The sequence below is a fragment of the Chiloscyllium plagiosum genome, chromosome 18, assembly GCF_004010195.1.
Source record: "Chiloscyllium plagiosum isolate BGI_BamShark_2017 chromosome 18, ASM401019v2, whole genome shotgun sequence".
Classification (NCBI taxonomy): Eukaryota; Metazoa; Chordata; class Chondrichthyes; order Orectolobiformes; family Hemiscylliidae; genus Chiloscyllium; species Chiloscyllium plagiosum.
Genome location: NC_057727.1, coordinates 28,514,165 through 28,526,234, shown reverse-complemented (window position 1 = coordinate 28,526,234; position 12,070 = coordinate 28,514,165). Strand labels below are relative to the sequence as shown.

Here is a 12,070-nt window from a genome sequence, read left to right as displayed (position 1 = left end):
CTTTCAATTTCCACTGTTACATTTATTATGCATCGTCACAGTATCCTACCTGAATGGACTCTCTTCCATTCTCTTAGCTTACCTCCCGATCGCATCTGCTCTAATGATGAGGCATATAGCGGGAGGTACCGGGGGAAAGGCGGTGCGTTATGCTCAGGAAAGTTTTGTTTTGGCAGTGAAGATTCCTGGCACCGTCAATGACAGGGCTCTCAGCAGGACCTTTACTTAAAACGATGAAAGGTTCACTGTTGTACTGAACTGAAAACCCAGTAGTCCTTGCATCTGCAAGTTCGTAAGGAAGCATAATCATCAGCCACAGGGTGGAATATAGGAGGAAGGAAGTATTGTTGCAGACTCTAAAGAAAGATATGGTTAGTCCACAGTCTGCGCGGGTCCAATCGCTACAAAATCGGCAGGGAACAATTGCACTGCAGAGATTGCAGAGAGGTTTCACGGGATGTTCCCTGAAGTGAGAGGTCTCAGCAAAAAGTTAACTTTTGTTTGGGGTCTGTGGAGCAGAAGAGGCTAAGGGGGCAATTGATGCAGACATAATGGTGAGTGATATAGACTGGGCCGATTGTGATAAATACTTCCGCGATGTAGGCATGTCTTAGACCAATTGAATTAAGGTTAAAGTGAAAAATGAAGCATTTCGCGAGGATCTGATGGAAAAGCAAATTACCCAGGGGATGGGTCAAATATGGAACATGTTGCCTGAGAGGGTAGCTTATCTCTCCACGCTTCAGGCTCTCTGCCTTTATTCCTGATGAAGGGCTTTTGCCCGAAACGTCGATTTTGCCTGTCCTCGGATGCTGCCTGAATTGCTGTGCTCTTCCAGCACCACTGATCCAGAATCTGGTTTCCAGCATCTGCAGTCATTGTTTTTACCTCTTTTATGTCTTCTGGCTACTTGCCCTTTCATTTCAGAATATTCTGTAAAAATATGAAGGGAAAGGATTAGTAAAGACAAATGTACATTCCTTACAGTCAGAAGATTGAGAAATTGTAATGGGGAACAAATAAATGGCAAATGGCAGAAACATTGAACACCATTCTGCCTTCCCAAAAGAGGGCACAAATAACCTTGTGGAAATATTAGGGAGCCAAAGGTCAAGTGAGACTGCTGAATTGAAGGAAATCAGCACTGGGAATCTTTGACATGAGTATGACCATGGATGACAATCTGTTTTTTTTTTGATGTGGAGGAGTCTTTGTTGGACAGGGGTGGGCAAAGTTAAAAATCACAACAGGTCATAGTACCAACAGGTTTATTTGGAAGCAATAGCTTTCGGAGTGCTGCTCCTTCATCAGGTAGCTGACAGCGCTCCAAAAGCTAGTGTTTCCAAATGCTTCCTCTCTAAGAACACTTGGGCACAGACATAGTTGCAGCAGAGGGGCAAGCAGTCTAGTACAATATCCCCCTCCATTGCTTGCTGCCTGGGCCTATTGAGCGTCACCTTGGTCAGGCCCAGGAACAAACGCACAAGATTTCCTCTGCTCTACCCACACCACACTATGTCCAAAGATCAGGAATGTGGGGCAGATATGCAACCAAAAATAAGGAAATGCAACTGCCAAACGAACATATACATGAGTATACATACTCCACGCCACAAAATGAACACCTTAATCTACAGTTGCAGGACTCTCCTGCATGCAATAGCCTCCTCTCCATGTCTCTCCACACAGAAAGTGGGACGATTCCTGCATGGAGAGCATTCGACTGGAGTCTGCTGCCACCCAGTGGTAAAACAAAGTGCTAATACATAAGACTCAGCTCTTCTTTTATGTATCCAGAGTGCTATTACGCAACTCAACAGCTTTTCCCATTGTGAAATCACCTCTGGCAATTTTCACTACCAAACCAGCACCAACAACACTACCAAATCATGCTTATTTTCCAATTGAATCATTTCACATGCAATGCCTGGCAAAGGACACTGCAGATCAGCAAATGTGGGTAAAAAAGTTTTGGGAAAGAACACAGCTGCTTTTTTTTTTCTTCCTTTTTAACTTTTTTTCTTTTGCTCTGTATAATTGGAAATACTCTTGCACACAACTGATTATTTTATTCTCCCCATCACAAAACCACCTGTTATTTTTCCATCTATTAACCACGACCAGTAAATTACCTGTGTTTCCAATTGAATAATTTACATGTGAAGCCTGTTGCGGGCAATGCAAACCATTGAAGGTGCAGGAGTGGGGAGAGAACTCCAATTGGCATCAAACCTGAAACTGTTCTTGTTGAACCTTAACAGTGTCAGCATTTATAACACTGACGATCTGTATTGCTCTGTGGAAAGTACGGGAGAACAGAGACTAATGGAGTCGGTTTGAACATGAATGGTGTAATTGCCTCCTCTTGACTTCTGACATTGTATCATTCAATATGGCTAATTCCTTTTCTGGTCCCAGTGTTACATAAACCATCATATTTCATGAAATATTAAGTGTAAACTACAAAATTGCATATGACAAAATAAACATTTGGATATTTCAACAAGTGAAGTGTTAAGTCCTTTATGTCGTACAATCTTTCAGTGAACTCATGATTGTTATCAATTTGATGTTAACATGCAATATCAGGTATACTTGTAGTTGAGTTCTCTGCTTTAATAGCTCGTCCATCTTGTCTTGAGATACAAGGGTAAAGGTGATTTCAGTCACCAAGCTAAATTTGTCAATCAACTGATAGGACTTTCAACAGATTAAAATGGTGCCGACTTATTATACAGCACCTTGTGTGTTGAGATCTGCAGTGGTTTTTACTGAGTGGGTTATGGAGCATTTTGGAGCTTTGTTTTACGATTGTTGACTTAATATTTGGTTAACTTAAACTTGCTTTCCAGAATGCATAGCCATTTTCTATGTGTTCAGAAGCAGTGGGCCCCTTGAATGGTATTGTTGGATGACCACGAGGACTAACCTTTCATGCCTTTTTCAAAATAATGAAATGCTTTAAAAAAAATCAGCTGATCTCTTTTTGTAGAAGTGAATAGTCCTGTTCAACGTGGAATAATAACAAAGATGGAATGTCACTTTAAATGTAGCAAGCTTTCTGCTCTAAAGGCCATCATACACATTTTCTCAACATCCTCTTTCATCTGTTTGTTAATAAGTACACATTTTATTTTTTGACAATAGTTCTTGAATATATGCATGTAAATCAAACCATAGTTGTGGTACAAATTGACTAAAACTATTAACAAAATAGTGAATGACTGGTGTTTATTGTAAGAAGGTTGCAGTATCATGTCAAAGCAGCTGGTGACCAAAAATGTTTTTATACAAGTTGTTTTTTCTTTGACATAGCTGAAAAGGCCTGTTTGCCTGTGTTTATAGGGAGAACTGATGTGCTCAAGGGCAGGTCCGGTGCTCATTTTTGCACATTACATCAGGCATTTTCCTCTTAATTTGCCCATAACACCATTCACTTTCTCTCTCTTGGTATCCCCTTTTCATTGTTTATCCGTTAACAAAATCTGTACAACAAGTGCAAACACAGTGGTGACCATTGGGAAGAATGACTATGACTGCCATCTTAAAGCCATGGCACTTCACTCTATGGTTTTCTTGTCTCTATTGCTTCTCCATGGTACAGAAGAATTTTCGTTGAGACCATTCTATATCAATAACCCTTAACATATATAGAAGATGGTTTATGGAGATTAAAAATATTTCTTTATCACAAGGACATACATTGTTCAAGATGAATTTTCTTTGAAATGTGAAGGAGGTTGAACCAATTTCTAAATACAGTGACATCTGGTGACGTTGGGCTGAATGGTCTTTGAGCATTAAATCTATGCCAGCAAGTTATTTGTATAAATTCGGATAGCTCTTGTGAACTCGTCTTTTTGCATAGGGATAGAGTACTACAAATTAGTAGTATTTTATGGTGAACATTCCTGGTAGCAGCAGAAACGACTAAGAAAATTCATCGTGGTTTTACATTAACAAAGTCAATATTGAAAATGTTAAGAATTGAGTTTTTTAAAAATCTGAAAGAACTGCAGGTGCTGGATATCTGAAACAGAAATTGTAGGAAAATCTAAGTCTGTTAGCATTTGTAAAAAGAAATTAGAGTAAAAGTTTTGGGACCATTGATCTTTCTTGGGAACCCTTTTATCTCCACGTGATTTAATTTTTGTTTTTGGAATTAATGGGCTCTTTTTCCAAAGAAATTTAAGACCAAACCTTGACTTCAGGTTGCGTTGACATTAGAATTTAATCTTTTTTTAGATTATGCACAAGTTAGAATTCAATTATACAAAGACCTTGTGAAATTACAAATAGTCTTCTGGAAACTTAATTAACTATTTTACATTCACACTTGTCTCATTTCAAGAAGTTTATCGTCCCCATTGTAGTGACGCATGCCTTTCTATCAGATGACTAATAATCCTGCATCTAAGCGTGAGTTGAGTTAGGAAGCTATTCAACGAAACTTTGTGAAATGGGAGCACGGGAAAGCAACTGATGAGGTTGAATATGTATTGCTCTTTGTCAAAATCTTAAGTTTTTTTTAAAAATCACTCCAGCATAATACTACAGTTCTAAGGCAGTGGTATATCATTCTTTCAAAAAAATTTTTCTAATCAATGTATTCAGATGTTATACCTCTAGAACAGATGGGACTTTAAACCCAGGCCTCTGAGTCCAAGAGGCAGGACTCTACCTCTGAGCCACGAATCTTCCTCAGTGGCTACTAAATTGTTCGTTTCGTCAAATAACAACTATCTGTGCATGACAGATTTATTTATTCTTGGTAAAGTTTTCAATATGACCTGCAGCTAGCTTGGACCAATTTTATTATTAAAGATAATCTATCCTTACCATGTGGCCTTCCACAATGTGTACTTTCTTCATGTCTACAGATGATATGAAAATTCATGATAAAACAATGTCTGGAACATAGTCGATAAAATGCCCAACTCCCTGGTGTAAACTTGCATCTCTCTATATGAATGCTTGTGACAAAATGCACTTGTAAAATTAAATCTCATGTCTCAAGCAAGAAATTTGTCTTTGTAGAATCACCTGAAGTGTTAGGGTGCAGTAGGAGGCTTTTTGGCCCAGTATGCCTGCATCAGTTGTTCAAACAAAAATCATTACCTCATGCCAATCTCCTGCTTTTTCCTTATACCCTTGCACACTCTCCTTTATCTAAATAATATTTAATGTCCTCTTGAATTCCTCAATTGAACCTTGCTCCACCACAATTCCAGGTAGTGTATCCAGACTCTTACCACATGCTGAGCGAAAACATGTTTCTCACGTCATTCTTGCTGCTTTTGCTGATCATTTTAAATTTGTCATCTTGCCCCTTTCATGAGGGAAACAGTTCTCTCTATATGCTCTTTCAGCCTGTTCATGATTTTGAAAACCTTTATCAAGTCTCCTCTTTGCCACCTTCTCTCCAAGGAGAATAGTCTCCACTTCTTTTAATCTATCCTAACTGAAGTTTCTCATCCTTGGAACCATACTTGTTAAACCAGTTCTGCGTTCTCTCCGATATGTACACGTCCTTGGTGTCTTGTCAATTGATGAAGTGAATGACTAACAAAAAGATTTGAAGCTCCATCAATTGTCGTCTAGATTCATGATGGTTATTACATGAAATGTTTGCATGGTGTATTGGTCATTAATGTAAATATGAACATTTCCATTTTTGAAGGAATGTTTTTGATAAAAGTAAGATTACCTACCTTTTTGCTGTGATAATTTTAAACATAATTAAAGGCAGCAGGATTACAAGGGAACCGGATGTAAATTATGATTTTGAATGTTAGTTTTTTTTCTTGTGAATAAGGCATGGACATATGACATCGGAACACAAGAAAATTACAATGTGGATTGATTTTTGTTACATTATACTTGTAGCACATTTCTGAGTCTTCTAAGCTGTGGATGACTTTCTCCATAGTGGTTAATCATGACTTTTTCACAACAGAACATTATCCACTGTCTCCAGATCCGCTACCAACTTTGACTCTAGTACTTCATCCTTGGGCTGAACATATTGTCCCAAGATCCATTGCAGATTGGCACACTATGATCTAAGCCTTTGCAACCCAGAAAAGCCCTTCAAGGTTTTTCTTCCTCTTCGATCTTTGCTTGCTCCAGGCTTTGTAATAAGTCACTTGCTGGAGAAAATTGGGTAAAAGCAAAGCATTTTTTTCTCCACTATTGACACCTGTTGCAAAATGAAGGGAGCTAGCTCATATGATGCATGTAGCATACACTACACAAGATTGGGAAATCTTGAACAACTTGAATGCTTTGATGTTGAAAGAAGCAGTTTCTCTCATTTCTTTCAGGTGTGTTGTGGGTCTACCCTTAAATTGCAAGTTAAATTAAGTTACATGTTTATTGGAATAGGAGACAAATGTGGGTAATCTTATGCAGTTGAATAAAGCAATGGTGTGTTTGTTTTATTAAATTATGAACTTTTGACTTTCAGAATGACTCTGATTTTCTGAACACAATCCATGAAGCCTATCTACAAATTCTTCGAAAGAATGTAGGTAATATCAAATTATGAAAAACAACTTACTTTGAACTACACGAGTAACAGGTCTTCACAAGTACAAATAATGCAAATTGCTGTACTGAGCAACATTTATACTGTGAAAATACAACTTTACTTCATGATACTAATTGTCTTGACTTCTACATTCGTATTTTGTGAGCATCAGTCTTTGTTTACATCGAAAAGGTATTACTCTATTTTCAGTTTAAATATCATAAGCACTTCTCAAAATATTTGGTAAAACAGACGTGTGTGTATATATTATACATATATACGATGCCTTAAAAGGTACAATGAGTTATTCCTATTTTTTCTCTATAAGGAACACGTAAAATGACGTGGTTTTACATTGGTACCTTTTTGGAATTTGTCTTTTGTTTATCTATTTGTTTCAGTTGTTCTGTCATATTTTAGTCATAAAACAAGTATTCTGTGGAATTCTCAATTTTTGAAAATACAACTTGCAGTACACTTTCAAAAGCAATAGTAGTTTTTATTGCTTCGATGCAGAGGAAAGTTTTTTTGGTAGATTTTCCAATTAAGTAAATTTGAAATGCTTTACAAACTTGTATTTGAGTGACAGACTCTCCTTTCAAATAAATATGCAATATAAGTTAAGTTAGTCTATTTATGGACATCACTAAATTCCTTTTCAAATCATTAATTAGTTCTTATTCCACTGACCCTGTATGCTTACTGTACATTGCAAATTCAATTCAAACTTTTAAAGAAAAGCAGTCATGAAATGAAGAGAGTTCAAAACTGACCATGTTTTATAATAAAATAAACTTGCGCATGTTTGCATGTCTATTACAATCACTGTAAGCAGGAAAATCTGATGACACTTTCTTGGTTATGGCACAAACCTCTACCCTATATTACTAGCTGTATATTGAATTGATACAAACTGTGGCTGCTTTTACATCTTTTCAGGCATGTCAAAATCAAAAGGGAATTTCCCATCTAAGCAAGTAAAATATAGGTTTGCCTGATATGTAATAGTCAATTCAAGCTTAATACACCAGACTGTTTAAAATAATATATCTGAAAGTTATTTGTAGTCACTGATCCTAAAAATAGTAAACTGGTAAACTTATTGTAGTGTCAATATACAAGTTCACCTTTTGAAGACTTGGAAAAATCCCACCAATGGGGAGTTAACCTGTACATTGAATATAAAAATAAAATTGCTACTGTGCGTAGTTGTCATTTAAAAAGTCATTTAAAAAGTATCTGATATGCAGAATGGATGTATCTTTAAACTTTGAGGGCGAGAAGAAAGGGGTCGCCTTAAAGACCTGATTAAACTTGTACTCCATGATTTTGAAAAGTGGTAGAAGCAGGAACAGGCCATTTGGTCACTGAGGTCTGCCCCTGATATTTAGCAATGTTATTGGCTGATCGAATGCAAGCCATCAGCTCTGATATATTAAAAATCTACCTCCTTTATGATCTAGCTTCCACAACACTCTTAAGTACAGAGTTTTTGGATATCATTCCCCTCTGGGAGAAGAAAATTCTTTGTATCTCCATTTTAAATTTTGTCCCCTTGTTCTGTAACTCAAGTCCCTAGTTTGACATTAGTGGAAACATCTAACTTGTTGTAAGGGTAAATTTATCAAAGGTACAAATCAAATGTATAATCATTGTAAGAGAGCTGATGGGAACAGTTTTTCTACTTGAACACTCAATTTGTGACTGTCAATTCATAATGGTGTCTTTTTGCATTATACCAGCATATTATTGTGAACTCCATTTGATAGTGAAGCAGAATCTTCAGCTAGAAGAATGTATGTCAGTTGTTCAATAAACTAAAAACATTTTATCATACTGTTGTCACATCCTTTAGTAAATCAAAATCCAAGGGTTGGATCGTATTTCTCAATGTACCATGATTATAACTTGTTTTTTGAGGAAAATTTAGGTAGATATTAGTTGTGATGGCTTTAATTAGTAAATTGATATGGCCTAATGCATGTCTGTTTGCAACCAATTAGCAAAAATATCTTTCAAATTCACAATTTTGTTTAAACAATCTGCATGTTTTTGGGGTTTAACCTTCCCTTTTACTTAATCTTCTCAAGACTCCTTCCCTCCTTATCTCTCCTTTTTCCCAGCAACATTTTTAGAGGGAAAAGCATGTTGAAATACTCTAGTTTGTGCTGTCCAGTGATTGGTCACAATGGGGACCTTTTTATACTATGTATAAAATGCTTGTACTCAGCACATCTCTTCTCTTCCCCTATACTTCTCCTCCTGCCAAGCTAAGATATGGAACATGACAGCATTTTGTAAAACAAAACGTCAATCCATCATTTAGCCATTTCACAACTTACTCGTTGTTTGCTTTGTATGTGTGGAATGTATGCCACGTTTGTGGATTTTCACTCCTTATGTACAATTTTTTTTCAGAAAATAGCTATTCTGTGGAACAATGGGTATTTTGATCAAGTTCATTTTGTAATTCTGCAATTATATTTTTCTAATAAATTTGTTCTTTAAACCTATGATAAAATTGTACTGGTCTGTGATGTTTTTAATAAGCAACACATAGATTAACTTGTGAATTCTAAATTGTCAAGTCTTGTCTAACTTATTGTTTGTGCAATAAAGATGCATAACTTATATGCATACTCTTGAATTGGGTTTGTACCACACTTGTCAAGAGGTGTGAAGTCATTTCCAGGACGGATATTGTTGGAATTGACAATGAATGGAGGAATCACTATGCATTTGTTCATGTAACCATTAATTTTGTCTTGAATTATTGTTTCTAAAAGTTTCCCCACCATGAAATTGAACTGACTGGCCTATAGTTTCTCAGCTTATCTTCACATTCTCCTTCAAAAAAAGTGTGCAACATTTGCAGTTCTCTAACACCACCAAATCTAAGAAAGACTGAAAAATAGTGTTGTCGTCTTTGGTAAAGACCGATTTAAAGTAATCATTCAATACCTGAGCTATGCTCTCTACCACCATGTGTAAACTCTTCTAGTTCCTAATCAGCTCCCCTCCTTTTAACACACGTTTTCAACTTGTATACCAATATGATGCTCCTGCTGCTTTTAACAAGGTTAGGTTGTCCTTTTTTTTTTCTAGGAGGTACTAAAGACACAGGCTGCAAAATGTCTGGATTGATCTACTTGGGGAAGCTTTTAATTTAAAAAAAACATACTGTACAATGAAAGGGGAGTGGCCAGTTCTCCCAGCTCAGCTTTAATTTGGTTTGGTTTTAGCAATCTGGCTGTTCAGAGCAAGCAGTGTCAGTTTTGAGGCTGCTGGTCAAAGAAACCACTATGTGGAAGAAGGTATTCCATCCTGAATCTCTCTGCCATCTCTCTTGTAAGACCCAATGTTTAATTTTTCCTTTTTTTTTGTGCCAAGGGGTATTTTTGGGGATTGTTGCAAATAGTTGAAACAACATCATTAAGTTGGGATAATCTGTTCGGTTTTCGGATAGGTTGTTATTCTATATTCTGTTCTCTCTTGTTTGTATTTCATTTTGTAATCTTGCAAATAAATTCTGTTTTGTCTAAAACTAACTGATTGGGCCAGCTGTGTCACTCCTGGAACATCCACTTTGCTTAAAACAACTAGAAAAGTTCGGCTGTGGGCTACTTGAAATGTTTTGAGGGGGTCTGGTCTCTAACACCAATAGAAAACTCTGGGATTTCCTTTTTATGCTAGCTGCCATACTCTTTTCATACTCTTTACTTTTATTTATCTCCTCTTAACTTTCAGCTTTGTTTTCCATTGTATTTTCTATCTGACATCTGTCAAAGCTCACTTTTCTGTCCTTATCTTAATTTCTATTCATTTTATAAAACCAGGGAGTTCAACATTTGTTTGTCCCACCTTTCTGTTTTGCGGGAGAATACCTCAACTATCTGAATTATCTCTAGGTAACCTATTGGTCAGCTACTGTGATTTTGCTGCCAGCTTTTGGTTCCAACTGCCAGCTTTTGCTGCCAGCTTTTGGTTCCAACTGATTTCATACATTCTTCATCCATTTGGCTTTTCTCAAATAATTATTACTACTCTGGATTATTTTGTCTTTGTGGAACCAGCCTACACCACATGATACAACAAACCCTTAGATGATCATCTATGAACAGTTGATCTACCTCATTCCCAAGAACCATGTCTTAGAAGTGCTTCCTTTCTCATTAGACGAAAAAGAATACCACTGTGGTTGGGCCTCCATAATGGCCATCACTCCATATTACAAACCAGCCCTCCAGCCAACTGAGCTAACTGACCCACAACACTCTTTTCCCAGTCAATATTTGGACAATTGAAGTCATTTGTTATAACTAACCTGTAATTTTTGCACCTTTCATAAATTCAGAGCTCCCTGGTTGACCAAAAGAGAAACTTAATTTCCTTGAACATTTTGTTCCTGTACATGCTTTCCACAGTTGATGTCCTTATAAACAACACCTTATCTCAGAGGCAAATAACTTCTGTCATATTGACCCTTCTGAGATATCTTCAGCAGTACAACAATACTGACCCCTCACCATTTTTTCCTTTCCTTCATGAACATGTATCCAGAAATATTTAACACCCTGCCTTGAACCAGGTTCGTGTTCCGGCTACAACATAATATTTCCACATTTCTTTGTGATACAGGTCAAATATCATTACACAAACGAGTTTTGAAGCACAACGTCCTCTCGGGAATGAAGTAGTAGGAAGTTTGTCATCCTTGCCGGATTTGGCCATGTGACTCTAAAGCCACAGCAATATGACTCTTAACTGCCCTATAAACAGCCATAGGAAGCTACTAATGTCAAGTTCAATTAGGAATGGGCAACAAAAGCTGGCATTGTTAATGGCACCCACATCTCACAAAGAGTAAAGAGAAACGAATGTCTGTTAATAAATCATTGTACTCTTGCCTCTTATTTTCATAAATCCAATAGGAAATCAATTATGAGAAATTGGGCAACTTTTATACTGTAATTTTACTGTTGTAGATATTTTTAGTCAACCTGTTTAGACATATTCATGACATGTCCAGCACATGTCAGGCTTGAATCTGGACCTTATGGCCACCAAAGCCCTGGTTTTACTGTTGTGGACAGACTTGATGCTCAAAGTACCAGGTAAGTATGTACATATTAGGGCATAAGTATAAAAGGAAATGGTATGAAGCCATACAGACAAATGGGTTTTTAATTTAGAAGTAATGTCCAGTGTCTCACTAGTTTTGTTTTAATGATTAAGATGGCTGATTATGCTTGCATACTTAAGCACACAAAATTAAAGTGCTGATTTATCCAATTGACACTAACAGACAGTGAAAACATCATTTTCCACTTGAATAATTGGAAAAAGCTAAGATTGCATGTTTTGCCTTTCAAAATAAATAAGCCTGAGTGCTTTTTCTGGGAAATTTTTTGAACAATTAAAATCAGACTCTGCAGAAATTAAACTCGTTCATTTGTGAGGGTAACTAAGCCACGTTGCTGATTTTATTATTGTATTACGCATACAGCAATGCACTCTGTTAATGCCAAAAGATCAAAGAAA

The 12,070-nt window shown here is 36.8% G+C and overlaps 1 protein-coding gene across 2 annotated transcripts in view; it reads left to right on the top strand.

Moving 5' to 3' along the window:
• The window catches only part of dcp1a (decapping mRNA 1A), a 74,804-nt gene extending 65,048 nt beyond the window's left edge, over nt 1-9,756 (top strand). For both annotated transcript variants that reach the window (XM_043708056.1, XM_043708055.1), the window contains exon 9: nt 6,467-9,756. In XM_043708056.1, coding sequence (XP_043563991.1) covers nt 6,467-6,547 — 81 coding nt within the window. In that variant the 3' untranslated portion in view covers nt 6,548-9,756. The remainder of the gene's footprint in view (nt 1-6,466) is intronic.
• Nucleotides 9,757-12,070: the final 2,314 nt, after the last annotated feature.